General features: G+C 37.3%; 4 protein-coding genes across 6 annotated transcripts in view; 1 reads left to right on the plus strand and 3 right to left on the minus strand.

Annotated features, from left to right (window-relative positions):
- LOC104776206 (monosaccharide-sensing protein 1) overlaps positions 1-3138 on the minus strand; it is a 5003-nt gene extending 1865 nt beyond the window's left edge. Inside the window, exons 1-5 of one of the 3 annotated variants that reach the window (XM_019243572.1) lie at positions 2680-3138; positions 2172-2263; positions 1503-2063; positions 874-1397; positions 6-407 (exon numbers count right to left, since the gene is read on the minus strand). In XM_019243572.1, coding sequence (XP_019099117.1) covers positions 6-407; positions 874-1397; positions 1503-2063; positions 2172-2250 — 1566 coding nt within the window. In that variant the 5' untranslated portion in view covers positions 2251-2263; positions 2680-3138. Of the gene's footprint in view, positions 1-5; positions 408-471; positions 1398-1502; positions 2064-2171; positions 2264-2502; positions 2628-2679 lie in introns of those variants that run through there. The other 2 variants (XM_019243570.1, XM_019243571.1) reach the window with 2 other exon arrangements.
- LOC104776207 (cysteine protease XCP2-like) lies at positions 6957-8521 on the plus strand. The gene is made up of 4 exons (XM_010500224.1): positions 6957-7479; positions 7554-7789; positions 7900-8040; positions 8134-8521. Exons 1-4 carry the CDS (start codon positions 7002-7004, stop codon positions 8347-8349), a joined length of 1071 nt encoding a protein of 356 aa, XP_010498526.1. The 5' UTR covers positions 6957-7001; the 3' UTR covers positions 8350-8521.
- LOC104776208 (probable inorganic phosphate transporter 1-8) lies at positions 8646-11587 on the minus strand. Its single transcript, XM_010500225.1, has 2 exons — positions 10746-11587; positions 8646-9731 (listed from the first exon to the last, which is right to left on the minus strand). The coding sequence occupies exons 1-2, from the start codon at positions 11429-11431 to the stop codon at positions 8807-8809; spliced, it is 1611 nt and encodes a 536-aa protein (XP_010498527.1). The 5' UTR covers positions 11432-11587; the 3' UTR covers positions 8646-8806.
- On the minus strand, positions 11876-14187 carry LOC104776209 (increased DNA methylation 3-like). The gene is made up of 3 exons (XM_010500226.2): positions 14102-14187; positions 12381-13583; positions 11876-12280 (listed from the first exon to the last, which is right to left on the minus strand). Exons 2-3 carry the CDS (start codon positions 13537-13539, stop codon positions 12036-12038), a joined length of 1404 nt encoding a protein of 467 aa, XP_010498528.1. The 5' UTR covers positions 13540-13583; positions 14102-14187; the 3' UTR covers positions 11876-12035.

A 14187-nucleotide genomic window follows, 5' to 3' on the forward strand; every position in this document is an offset into this window, starting at 1 on the left:
TTTACCTGTTGTAGTATCTGAATGCCAACACCAACGACCAACGCACGCTTGACACCAGGTTCAAGAAGAGCAGACCAGAGTGGTCCAGAGGCAGCGGTTTTCTCAGGGGGAACCATGGCAGATCCAAGCATTGATTTAGGACCAAGAACGGATCTGCTTACAAGTGCAGAAGCGTGAATGTAGCTGCCTCCACCATCAGGACCTCCTGGAACAGAAATGATCGAGCCACGGCGAGATTCAGTTCCATCTTCTTTAAGATAATACCTTTTGTATTCGCCGTTTTCATATCTATATCCCATATGCCAACCACCACCAATTCCCATGCTGCTTTCACCGTTGCCTTGCATAAGCGTACTGTGTCTCCTCATGCTAAGTGTGCTTCCGCTTGTAGGATGCGGGATCATGTCCTTATCCATGCTAGTCNGGATCCAAGAGTATATGTGTGTGAACAATCAAAAGTTTCATATTTACCTGTTGTAGTATCTGAATGCCAACACCAACGACCAACGCACGCTTGACACCAGGTTCAAGAAGAGCAGACCAGAGTGGTCCAGAGGCAGCGGTTTTCTCAGGGGGAACCATGGCAGATCCAAGCATTGATTTAGGACCAAGAACGGATCTGCTTACAAGTGCAGAAGCGTGAATGTAGCTGCCTGCACCATCAGGACCTCCTGGAACAGAAATGATCGAGCCACGGCGAGATTCAGTTCCATCTTCTTTAAGATAATACCTTTTGTATTCGCCGTTTTCATATCTATATCCCATATGCCAACCACCACCAATTCCCATGCTGCTTTCACCGTTGCCTTGCATAAGCGTACTGTGTCTCCTCATGCTAAGTGTGCTTCCGCTTGTAGGATGCGGGATCATGTCCTTATCCATGCTAGTCGTCTGGCGTGACATTAACGGGCTACGCAGATCGTTATCCGAGTCATCATCATCACCCGCACCATCATCACTTGCATAGTCATCATTGTCTTTGTTGTAATGGCTCTCTATGTCCTTCTCCCAGTGAGCAGGTTTACCGTGAGGTGCATCAGCGTTAGTACTGAACATGCTTCCGAAATGAGGGAAGATCCCACTCCGCGTGTTTCCGCCTGCTTCTGGCATCTTCTCGTGGAGACTACCGAATAGATTGACAAGTGGATCTTTAAGGATCATGCTTTGGTTTGCTAAGCTACCGTGGCGAGAGCGTAAAGCAAGTGAGCTCTGGTGTTCAGGGACAGGTCTAGCAATGTAGGATTGATTATCGTGTGTTCCGTAAAGACGCATTTGTCCATCCTCATCAACGGTTTCAAGCGCATCATCTCCTTCATGATCCTCCAAAGTTACTAAGAGATCCTCCATTGTTTTCTCTCCTCCTATATCTAGTCCTTCAACTAGCAAAGCCATCTCATCTACAAATATATAACAAGAACAGTTAAAAACGTAATCAGAGTGATATAACCGAAGATAAGGAACCTTCAGAGTGATATAAACGTAATAGAGAGAAGGAACCTTACCGGTAACATCTTCTCTGCCACATAACTGTTGAAGAACCTTCTTAGCCTCGTCCATCCTTCCTTTACTAACCAACCAACGAGGAGACTCGGGCAAGAAAAACACGGAGAGAAACAAATAAACAAGAGAAGGGATGGAGAGGACACCGAGCATCCCTCTCCAGCTAGGCGAATCGCTTAGGGACATAGTGAAAACCATACAGTAAGACAAAAACATTCCACCAGAGCCAAGAAACTGAGGGAGAGTATTTAACTGTCCTCTGATCTCTGGAGGAGCGGTTTCAGAGATGTAAACAGGGACAAGCGTGACAGCAAGCCCAGCACCAAACCCATTAAGAAGCCTAGCAAAGCACAGAACATAGACATTGGGAGACCATAGCATGATCAAACCGCATACGAAATACATAACTGATGATAAAATCAGCATGGGACGTCTCCCGAGCCAATCAGATATGGGTCCTGAACAAGTTGTGATGACCGTGGCACCGATCAGTGACATAGCAACCACAAGACCCTGAACAGAGGTTGGTAAATTCAAGTCTTTGTTGATATAAACCATAGCTCCTGCAAATCAAATCCAATACACAACATTGCAACACTTTTCAAATCACAAATGATCCAAACAAACTAAGCAACAGCAAAGAGTAAAAAACAAAAAAGAAAGAGACAAACCAGCAATGGTGGCATTGTCCCATCCTTGCAAGAAATTGCCGATAGTGGCGGCGAGAGCAACGAGTGTCGCTCCCTTCATTGTTCAACCAACCCTAAAACACACACCAACCAAAAATTTCAAATCAAATTCAGTGATTCCCTATTTAAAAGTTTCTAACTTTCAGTCAAACCATATAAACAGAACATATATATATTCCAAATCCAGATCTAAATCTTCACCAATTCACAAAATGTTAAGTGTAATAAAACCCCATAATTTTTTTTAAAACTCAATTAGACTAAAAAAACTCTAAACACAAACTTATCAAATGGTAATGAAAATATACAGTACCGTAGAAAGGGAATAGAAAAAAGAAAAAAGATTTGCTTTTTTTAAGTTTCCTCAGTTAGAAGAGCGACTAGCTATGTGAGAAGAGAGAGAGAGAGAGAGAGAGAGAGAGAGAGCAAAAGAGATTTACAAACAAAAAGAAGATAGCTTCACTTTCTGGGAAAAGAAAAAAGGTCTAACCTTTAGTAGAATTTTACGGCAATTACGAGGAAATGAGAAAGCTTTCTTCTTTGCCTTTAGTCTCTCCAATATATATATATATAACTCAGAAGAAGAAGAAGAAGAAGAAGAAGAAGAAGAAGAAGAAGAAGAAGAAGAAGAGGCGTTGAAATTGGTGTGATTTTGATTTGGACTGTTTGAATGATTTTTGCCAAGTTTAGAGATTTTTTTATTTAATTTTTATTTTTTCAGACAAAAGCTCCGGTCATGGAATCTACAATAAAGACAAAAAGAAAAATTGTTTTTTTTTTTACAATTATTACTACAAAAAATATATATATGAGATCGGTTCCCAAGAGGGAGAATCTGCCGAGAAAATTCTCACCGCCGGGATTAGTTTTTTTCTCGGGAAAGTGAAAATTTTACATTCAGTTTTTTCTTCTGGCGGCTAAAAATATGATGAGGAGAGCGATTTACGAAGAGAGTTGTAATGGTTTTCCAAACTTTATATAGAAAACTCATTTAGACTAATAAAAAAATCTAAGCCAGTTCTTGTATTACCAAAAGTTTTACAAGATATGGGAGAAAAACAATACTATCTGAATATTAATTTTTTTTAAAATCATTGTCATGACTCGTGTATGAGTAGATTTTGGAGGATGATAAGTTTAAGAGGGGGGTCCTTCTTATTGCAACATGGATTACGACTAACATTTTGGTTTTTTTTTTTAAGAAAAGTTTAAATGTATGAAAGTTACATTCCCAATGCGCAATTGTATTGTGTTGATAAGAAAAGTGGTCCGGTCGTCTGTCACTTTCTTGTAAAAGTTTGACATTTTTTTTAGTCATTGTTCTTTTTCAAATTTATTAGGAAAAAACAAATTTTATTTTTTCTATTTTGCATGGTTAAGAAAACAAAATATTACTCCATAAGATTGTGTAAATGGTTCATCAACTAACCTAATATATTTTAAATTTATATACCCAACATCAAAACTTGTTGTTGTCTTAAAATTAAATTTAAATAGGATAAGATATTCAAAGGTTGCACAAAAAAAAAAGAGGATAAGATATTCAAATATATATAAATAAATTTAAAATGAAGAAAATTATGCCAAAATCTATCATAAATTGACCAATCTAAGTGCTTTAATGTTAAATCTTTGAGAAATTATATCAAAGATAAATATTTATTATTGTTCTTATTATGGTTATTGTCCAAATATTTACTAATATTTATAATGGAAGAATTTGCCAGAATGCTGCAAATGTGGATCAATGGGATGGTATTGATATTAAATTCATCAACAATCTATTTTTAGTTATGACAAGAATTTAATCTTTAAACCATATCATTTTTGTTTATAAACGAAAAAAAACAAAATCGAATCTCATAATTTGTCGTTATTTTATAACTTAACTTATACGGATGAAACGAAAGATAAAAACAGGAAAAAATAACTGAAGAAACCTCGTCAAGATGCGTTGTAATCTGATCGTCGTGATGTTGAGTTCATTAACTACTAAAAGTTTATATTAATAAAAAATTGTTTAAATAGTATTATTGTAGTTATTATTGAGAAAGTAAACTAATATTTAATATATATTACAATGCTATTTTATCTATTGTTTTCATTGTTAAATATGTTATTCTTTGAACTCAGGTTATAGCACCGAAAATAAAACTGAACACTAATCAATATCTTTTTTTCTCTTTCATATATCTTAATTGCTGTTATTAACTTTGTAAAACATTTATATTTCTTTGAATATAATTTAATATTAGAGTCAAAACATATATATATATATCGTAAGTTATAGAATCTTAAGAAGTTCAGTAGTAAATTTATGTATATAAGTATATTTATATACATAAAAGTTATACTCCGTATCCAAATCTCAGAAGAGACCAAAAAGAAACAGCAACGAAGGTGAAAACGTTTTAATAAATTAGGACCGGATCAATGTGGAACATGCAAAAACAGTGGATCCACGTTATAATTCAACATCTCAATCGATTTCGCAAGTTAATAACGTGTTCATTGGTATCTTTTCCATTATATTCCTTTCGTTAATCTTCTATTCTCATATGACATAATCATTTAAATGTTCAAATTATCAGTTTAGAACAAAATACATAAGTGCACATCCTAACTACAAGCTATTGGATTACCAAATACATCATTGCGAACACTAAACATAGTCCGGGTGACAAAATTCTACGTAACGAAAGTACGGAATATTCCAAAGATATTTACAACAACTTGTCTATCAAATCAAAATCAAATATTCCAACTTGGGCATCTCACACTTTGAATCATAAGATTAATGGGAATTAACATTTTGGTGCTAATAAGTTACAGGAATTCACATGTGATCATGTGGCTTAATTAAATCAGCTTATAACTTCATAGAATCATAGACACACACACACAATCGTGGATCTACGGTAAATTTACGGTAAGAGAAAAGAAGACAAATAGTTTTTTTTTCTTCTTTGAAAAACTTGGAGGGAAATTATCAAAGATTACATGAAAAATTACTATTAAAACTTAAAATAAAAAAATTAAGAGACAGATGGGGTTACTGCAACGCGAGACGAACATGGCGTCGATGAGAGGGCATGTGATTTTATAATATTAGTGCTTTGTCACTTTCTCACGTACCTTTACATGCCCTACCAATTACTTCTCCTTTACTTGTATTTTCTATATTATAAATTTCAACATGATAGCAGATATATATATATATATATATATAGTTTTCTAAAAGAATTATGTGGCAAGTTGATGCTTTTATTAGTCAGCGCAAAGGCTATTTGTGTATGTATGAAGATCTAACGTCCCTTTTCATATTACCAAGTATTAACTCTGAAATAATATCTGTTTATATATATATATATAAAACTCTATAATAATAGATATCATATATATACAACCTAAGAAAGATAGACAACGGTCTTTTTCTTCATAGAGTTCGTGCTCCCAAATCATTCGAGCATCTCCGACCACGTGTCTCCACCTCAAACGGATCTTATGTATGTTTAATTATCATTTATTTTATTTTATACATTGTTTTTGTTGATTTTGTCCCTGCAAAAGAAATAGCATTTGTTTATTTCATTTATATACAAGTAGATGTCCTGTAAAGTTAGAACCAGTGAGTTTTTCAGTTGAACTTTTACATGATTCATGTTTTAAATGAATCAACTTTATGAAAATATATGGTGTTAATTTTTTTGTTCGTACAACTTCATAGTGGTTGGTGGGTCATCATTATAGAATTAAGTTTTACGTATTAGGTTGTAAAATATGCATATCTTAATCGGCCATTAACTTATTAAAAACTCGGATGCAGACGAAGATCCTTATCCTCCTGACTTTATTATCAGAAATCTTGGTGGATTGACAGGTCAAACTTTGTTCTTTGTACAGAATAATATCTTATATCAAAAACACTTCACAGTTATCTCATGTTTTATGAGCTTTATATAGTCTAATCAAGAATTTTGTGTAAACAATTCAGAAAAGTGAACAAAAGAAGAGCTAAGCTAACTATCATCGATATTAAGTTTAGCCTTCCTTCCTAGTTCCTCCTTACCTTAATAATACTGTCATTTAAAATAGCTTGACATGCTAACATTAATTAAAGCCCACTAAACAACTTCTACATTGATGATTATCCTACTTTAACCACTCCCATGGAAAGGGTTAGTGATTATGGGCCGTAAAGATCCATGATTTAAGTATTTGTTTGATTAAAAGTGCCTACACTATGATTGGTGATTTCGAGACATGCGAAGAAGTTGCATTACCCCATGATCAAAACATTTCAATAGTTCATTACATAGTTGCCTTGTTAGGCCACTTTTTGGGCTTTCTTATTGTTGAGATATTGAGGTTATATCTTACTATCTAAAACATGAATCTGTGAGGTGCTTTTAGGCTTGTACAATGATTTATTTGATCTGTAGTGCAAATAAATTGAAAAAAATCTTGAAAATCATCCTAATTCACCACCTCTATATATGTGGGCTCAATATGGGCTTGTTTAGGAGCAAGATCATATGTATCATACAGAGGCTTCTCTTACATGATTCCCACTGGCTGACACAGAGAACTTAATAAACGATATACAATTATTACTTGGATTCAAAGTAACCCCAGGGAAGACAAAACTAATCTTAAAGACACGGACTGTACACAAGATTCAGATTCAGATTCAGATTCAGACAACTTTACTCCAAAGCAAAAAAGAGCGACCTCTATCCAATCTTTAGCCTATATAAACAAACTCTTCTCTTACAATAACTTCATCAACTAACGAAAAACAATTAAACCAAAATGGTTCTCTCTTCGCCTTCAAGAATCCTCTGTTTTGCTCTTGCCTTATCTGCTGCATCTTTCTCCCTCTCTTTCGCTGCTTCCCACGATTACTCCATCGTCGGATATTCCCCCGAGGATTTGGAATCTCATGACAAACTCATCGAACTCTTCGAGAACTGGCTCTCCAATTTCGAGAAAGCTTATGAAACCGTTGAAGAGAAGTTTCATAGGTTCGAAGTTTTCAAGGATAATCTAAAGCACATCGATGAGACTAACAAGAAAGTGAAAAGCTACTGGCTCGGTCTCAACGAGTTTGCAGATTTGAGCCACGAAGAGTTCAAGAAAATGTATTTGGGGCTCAAGACTGATATAAAGAGACGCGATGAAGAAAGATCTTACGAGGAGTTCGCTTATAAGGACGTAGAAGCTCTGCCTAGATCTGTTGACTGGAGAAAGAAAGGAGCTGTGGCTGACGTTAAGAACCAGGGCTCTTGCGGTAAATCTAATATCTTGGTCTCTGATGATGTGTTAAACTTCCGATTCTTAATTAGTTCAAATATTGTTTAACAGGAAGTTGTTGGGCCTTTTCAACCGTCGCTGCGGTGGAAGGTATAAACAAGATTGTGACAGGAAACTTGACAACATTGTCTGAACAAGAACTCATAGACTGTGACACGACCTACAACAATGGCTGCAACGGTGGTCTCATGGACTATGCTTTTGAGTACATTGTCAAAAATGGAGGTCTACGCAAGGAAGTGGACTATCCTTACTCTATGGAAGAAGGAACTTGCGAGATGCAAAAGGTTTTAGTAAATTCGAAAAGAAAAAGGAAAAAACACAAAAGAAGAAACTAAAAACATAATAATAATAAAGTTGTCCGCGTTTTATTTAACCCTCTCTGTTTCCTAAACAGGATGAATCTGAAACGGTTACCATTACTGGACACCAAGATGTACCTACGAATGACGAGAAGAGCCTTTTGAAGGCATTGGCTCATCAGCCTATCAGTGTCGCCATTGACGCCTCTGGCAGAGAGTTCCAGTTCTACAGCGGCGTAAGTACAATATAAAACCTATGAATCAAGAAATTTGGTTGAATAATTTAAACTCCCTGAAGTTTGAACCATTGTGTTTTATTATCTATAAAGGGCGTGTTTGATGGTAAGTGTGGGGTTGACCTAGACCACGGTGTGGCTGCGGTTGGGTATGGATCAAGCAAGGGTTCAGATTACATCATCGTAAGGAATTCTTGGGGACCAAAATGGGGAGAGAAAGGTTACATCAGGTTGAAGAGGAACACCGGGAAACCCGAGGGTCTATGTGGTATCAACAAGATGGCCTCTTTCCCCACCAAAACTAAGTGATCAACAAATCATTCTCGCTTATCTGCATTTGATTATCATCTTCGTATCTATATGAATATTGTTGTCATGAAACTACAATGTCTGTCTTTTTTTCTCTTTTGATTTATCAATTGAAGCTTGTAACAACTATATATGTGCAAATAATAGCTATATATAAGTAGCAGAGAATCTACTAGTTTCTAGTACTAACCAAGAAGAAAATGAAGTCAGGGCTTAGGGAACTGAATATAAAAATGATGAATAGAAGAAAAGAAAAAAGCATTAAATTGAAAAATTTCTAATTCTTAGGTAAGTAAATTGAAGAAAACAGAGAAAACTTGGATTAAACAGTTTCTTGGGTAAGAAGCATATATAACAAAAAAAAAAATCTCAAGTAAGACATAAACAAAAATCTGGAGGCGATAAGAAAAATAAACAAATGCATGTAACGTTCCTTTGTCCCATCTTGAATTGATCATCATCGCGTTTGAAGCAAAGTGCTAGCCGATGATTGCCCATTAACAATCGGTGGCTCAGTTTCGCCCTCATCATTATTATCTTGTTCATGCTCGTTGTCCTCTAACGATCTTCCCATAGTTTCCTTGGTGAAGAAATAAGTCACAAAGATTCCAGCAATGCAAACGCCACCAAGAACCAAAAAAGCAATTCTCATACGGTTAACTTCTGGATAAACCTGGTTTATATCATCTCCGTCCATCTCCTTGGTAGCCCACAAGAACCCAACAGTGCCCACAATAGCCCCAAGCTTACCCACGGCACCGGATATACCATGGCAAGTAGACCTAAACCTAGCAGGAAAAAGCTCCGCGGGAATAATAAAAGTGGTAGTGTTGGGACCAAAGTTGCAAAAGAAGAATATCAAACCGTAGAGAACCATAAAGCCTTTCTTGTTCTGCTCATGCTTTGACCAATACCAACTGTATGGAATCCCGGCGACTAAATAAATAACAGCCATGAAGAAAAACCCCATAATCTGGATTTTTACACGACCTATCTTGTCGATGAAGTAAACTGTGAACCAGTATCCGGGAATGGTAGAGCAAGCCGCAATGATGGCTCCTAATTCCGCAACTTCGAAGGCTGCGTCATAGACGTTTTCTGCGGTGGAGGAAGAAGGTTTATCAGAGTAGTGGCTGAAGATTTGGGAGAGGAGGAGGTTGCTTGTGTAAAAGACGACATCAACTAGGAACCAGTTAACGGAGGCTGCAAAGAGGTCTCGGCCGTGGAGGTGGAGGAAGCGACGAGAAAATAGTTTGTAGGAAGCAGGCGGCGGCAGAGGTGGTGGCTCCGTCGTGGTTTCGTCGGAGAGATGAGATATTGACATGACTCTTTGCATGTCTTTTGCTGCTTGGACGATATTGTTTTCCACAAGTGCTGTGTATCTGCATGCATAAGTACTAATTCTAATTAAACTAAAGTATTTACAAAATCGACTTTACTTTCTTAACTCCTTTTTGACTGATGGATGCAATAATAGTGTGTTGGAATTAAGAACTATGAAGAGTACGTGTGAGGATAATTTAGTTTAGTTGTATATAATTTTAATGAAAAGACAAAACTTGCTTCATTAGCTGGAGCTGATACGGTGATTTACCTGAGGACCTGATGAGGTATATATAAATATTAAATGAAAGAATATAAAATAATTTTTGCTGTTGTATTGATTAAAAAATAATGTAGACGTATGATTGGTGGAAACTTGGGATGGCTAATGTTGAATAAAATGAATATACAGAAAAGGATAAGAGGCGTATATAAGGTATATACCATAGTGTTATGCTTATCCCTCACAAAGTCAATGACTCCTTCGAAACAAAATACCAACTTGTAAGTTGTAACCATTAAATAAGTGATGGATACCTACCTATATTCATAAAACCTAGCTATTAAAACGTACGAAAAAAAAAGAATCTAATAATATGTTTTAAGGAATCTAATATTATATATGTGTGAGATATCAGAACCGTTATATCAAAGGAATATTCGTTTTAATCACGTCAATTACTTACTAGAAAAATACAGTTAAACTTGTTTTTGGTTTGGTACTTTGGTATAACATACAATTACAGTGTTCCAAACTAGAGAAGAGCTGAGAAAGGAAGAAATAAATAAATTCGTTCTAAGTCAAATGTATGGTGACAAATACGTTCTAAGTCAAACTCATCAAAAACATCAAGACAACTGTTTTTGTAATAAAAAATAATAATTTCATTTAGTTCTACACAATGATCAAATCTAGTAGCTTTTTTGTTTTAAGCAAATAAAAATAGTGAGCAAGAACGTCCTGCATTACGTCCTTACTGATTTGTGATTGGCAAACTTGTGTACATAAATAATAATTCTAATTAATATATTTGTAAAAAAAAAGAGAAGAGAATCAGAGATGATGGACGGACCTTGCGGTTTCAGGCATCAACATACGCCAATAGAACGTCAATGCAGCCGGAAGAGCACCGATCATAAGTATAAGTCTCCACGCCACGTCAGCTTCAGCCGGAGCCTCCTTAACCACCTCAAACCCATCGCCACCGCTCTTAAACGCCACGCAAACAGCCATGGTGACGGCAGAGCTAACCAAAATCCCCAACCCTTGCATAGAGAACACGGCAGCTATGAACGCGCCACGTGTCCTCTTGTTAGCAAACTCGGACATGATGGTAGCGGAAAGCGGGTAATCACCACCGATGCCAAGACCAAGAATAAACCGGAAAAAACCGAGGCTAACCATAACACAAGAGCGGCGAGTCGTGCACACGGAGAAGCCACAACCGAAGGAGCTGAGGATCATGATGACTAAACAGAGTCCGTAGACTCTGCGACGACCGACTCGGTCACCGAGGTAACCGAAGACGAGTTGACCGGCGGCTGTACCGAGTAGAGCGATGGCGTAAGAAGTTGAAAGAACGGCTGTGTTGATTGAGTCACCGTTGTAATAAACATGGCTGATCATTTTCATGACCGGTGCGATGCAGAAAAGATCGTATGCGTCGGTGAAAAGACCCATTCCTGCGACTATGATCGCTTTGAAATGGTACCACTGTATTCGAGCTGCATCAAGCGACGACAATATCTTTATTGCCATCTTTGCTTTCTTCTCCACTCTCTGCGATTCTGAATCCAGAGCTTTTTTCTTTTTCTTTCTATTTGTTTTGTTTATCAAGATTTCGAATTCATGAGAAGACAAAGTACGAAAACAGGACAATGATTCTTATAACGTCTTAACTTTTGTAAAATTTCATTATTTTTATTTCTATGAGCATGGAATATGCTTATGATTTGACTCCGAGGAAGACTTGGTCCTTTTGATATTTATGTTGTCACGATGGGCACAAACCTGAACATCATATTGTTTGAAAATTTCCAGCAGTCTAGAAATTAGTAACCAAACTAAACCTGAATTTTTTTTACTAGTCGGTTTAATACGGTTGCTTTTGGTTTTGATTCACTTACTGAGAAGAGTGGACAACTGACAACTGACAACATTAGTGGTACGGCGAGTTTAGACACAAAGATTCTCAGTTGATGATGAGCAAGCAAAATCGACGGTGTCATGTCCTAAAAGATGAACAAAGAGTGAATGATCTGTCCTTTACATGAGGTTTGATTGGCCTAGCTTCTGTATCCATTAACACAAAAAGATTTACAGAGATCCTGAAGTTTTCAACTTGTAGGAACCTCCGGTTTAGTTAAGAGTCTTTGTGTCTGATGATGACAGCCTCGAAGATACCATCTGATCTGAAATTAGGAGAGAATAGCCGTGGATCAACTGGTCCTGGAAGGCTAAAGCACATCTTGAACGGTCCAGAGGGACACAGCTTCCGGATAGTCATTTCGAAAACCCGAGAATGCCTCTTGATTGTTTTCTCGCCTGCTGTAGTCGATCCCTCAAGTATCACCTTACCATCTGATTCAATCTCACAGCTGAATTCACCTGCACACAAAAATGACCAAACCAATTCATGTGTTCATCACTTATACCCGATGAGACCTATGGAAATAGTTAGTTGTGTAACAACAAAGCATGACTATACCGTAATCTTTGCGGACACCAGGCAAAGCAACTTGAAAAAAGTAAGCAACTTTGTTGACACCAATGTCAACAACACCAACAGATGGTCCTAGCGTTCCTTTACTGGCTGTTCCGGTTGTGACAACCGACGGTTCTGCATCACATTCCTTCATGTCAGGAGGAAGAACAGGTATAAAAGCCTGACTGGTGAGTTTATCTGTTTCGCCTCTTTCCCTAATAGTTTCATTCTTATTTGTTGCCTTTTTTGACGAGTTCTTGAACCGTCTTCTCTTGTATGTCTCCCGAAATCTTTCAGGGGTTTTACTTATTCCAGAAACAGCAACTGCTTCTTCCCCTTTCTTTCGCTTGCATGTTTCTCGAAGCTCCACAAAAGAGTAGTAGTCTTGGTCAGAGACAATTCCACTGGATACACTTTCTCCGTTTCTTGAGCAATCCTGCTCCATTCCCTGGCTTTCTGGAATGTCCACAGAAAGTCTATCTGGTTTACTGATCAGAGAACTAACAACTGCTTCTTCTTCCTCATTCTTTCTCTTGCATGTTTCTCGAGGCTCTCCAGATGAATTGTAGTCTTCACTAGTAACAAGTCCATTAGATGTCGCTGCATCCCCATTTCTCGAACAGTCCTGCTCTGTTCCCCGGCTCTCATCCAGCTGCACACGTGGAGGACACAGAGACATGACCCTATCGATTTTAAGGTCATTCAAACGCGACAAGCATCTGAATCTTTGAAGCTCTTCCTTGCTCACGAAGTCCAGTGCAGGTTCATCGATAACAACAATCCCTTTCACAATCTCGTGACTCGGGGAATACCTTTTCTGCTGGTGAAGATTCGTGGGGAGAAAAGACGTAAACTGAGGAAACTCTCCAATGGGTTCCATAGGTAGATATCCCTTGAGATACATATAAATCATGTCAGGATGGAGAAGGAGGCTGGAGTTGGCGTTTCTCACTACATTATAGTAAAGGTTCTGTAGCTGCGCAACAGTGAGAGAAGAAGATCCAACGTGCATCGAAGTGTAAGGTGGTAAACCTTTAGCTAATCTCTGAGAAGCTGAGCATCTTGGGTTATCAGAATACACATCAGGACCCAAATAATTACTCATGATGAAATTAACCAAGAAGTACTGATCGCTCGATAACCCATCGCTACACAGACTCATGTTTTTTTGATACCAGCAAATGGGGCAATATATATCAATGAACCCTGCATAACATATAAAAGTGGCAGCATCATGCAGTGTCACATACATGGAAACAATATATAAAGGACATTCCCAAAATGTTAGGCACATGAGTGTCTTCAAAATGTTAGGCACTGTTAACCATTTTGAACAGTGAATTATATCCAATTTTACCCAGAAAAAAAAACCAATAAATTCAAAAACCAGAAAGCTCATTTTGAGTAGCTCTTCTAGTTCAAAGTGAAAACAAAAATTTCCTAAAAGTCCCAAAGGTCCATAACGCTTGAAGACGAGACTATTTAGTACTCCCTATTGCAAGAATCGAACCCACATTGCTGTTCACAATAACACACAACACAGGAGATAAAAATAGGGTTTTCAAAACTCTTACTTAAAAAAGGCCATCGATTTGATTTGTGAAAATCAAGCCAACATTGCTATTGTACTACTAATCACACATTTCATTGCGAAAACGAGAAGAAACCCCGAAACTAAACATCAGTGGGCAATGATAACAAATAAAAAATGTGACTTTTTGTACCTTTGATTTTGTCGTGATGCTTCTAAGCTTCGGAGGATGAAGGGAAGGAAGGAGCAAAGAAGAGTTTTTTTTTTTTTTTTTTTTTT

This window comes from Camelina sativa, chromosome 3 (genome assembly GCF_000633955.1).
Source record: "Camelina sativa cultivar DH55 chromosome 3, Cs, whole genome shotgun sequence".
NCBI lineage: Eukaryota > Viridiplantae > Streptophyta > Magnoliopsida > Brassicales > Brassicaceae > Camelina > Camelina sativa.

What these genes read in the sequence shown, in the direction of transcription:
- LOC104776207 (XM_010500224.1), top strand. Translation starts at nt 7,002, where the DNA reads ATGGTTCTCTCTTCGCCTTCAAGAATCCTCTGTTTTGCTCTTGCCTTA. An exon ending in TAAGAACCAGGGCTCTTGCG is followed by an intron (nt 7,480 to 7,553) that starts GTAAATCTAATA and finishes ATTGTTTAACAG; the next exon opens with GAAGTTGTTGGGCCTTTTCA. An exon ending in AGTTCCAGTTCTACAGCGGC is followed by an intron (nt 8,041 to 8,133) that starts GTAAGTACAATA and finishes TTATCTATAAAG; the next exon opens with GGCGTGTTTGATGGTAAGTG.
- LOC104776208 (XM_010500225.1), bottom strand. Translation starts at nt 11,431, where the DNA reads ATGGCAATAAAGATATTGTCGTCGCTTGATGCAGCTCGAATACAGTGG. An exon ending in TTGATGCCTGAAACCGCAAG is followed by an intron (nt 9,732 to 10,745) that starts GTCCGTCCATCA and finishes TTATGCATGCAG; the next exon opens with ATACACAGCACTTGTGGAAA.
- LOC104776209 (XM_010500226.2), bottom strand. Translation starts at nt 13,539, where the DNA reads ATGAGTCTGTGTAGCGATGGGTTATCGAGCGATCAGTACTTCTTGGTT. An exon ending in TGGTGTCCGCAAAGATTACG is followed by an intron (nt 12,281 to 12,380) that starts GTATAGTCATGC and finishes TTTTGTGTGCAG; the next exon opens with GTGAATTCAGCTGTGAGATT.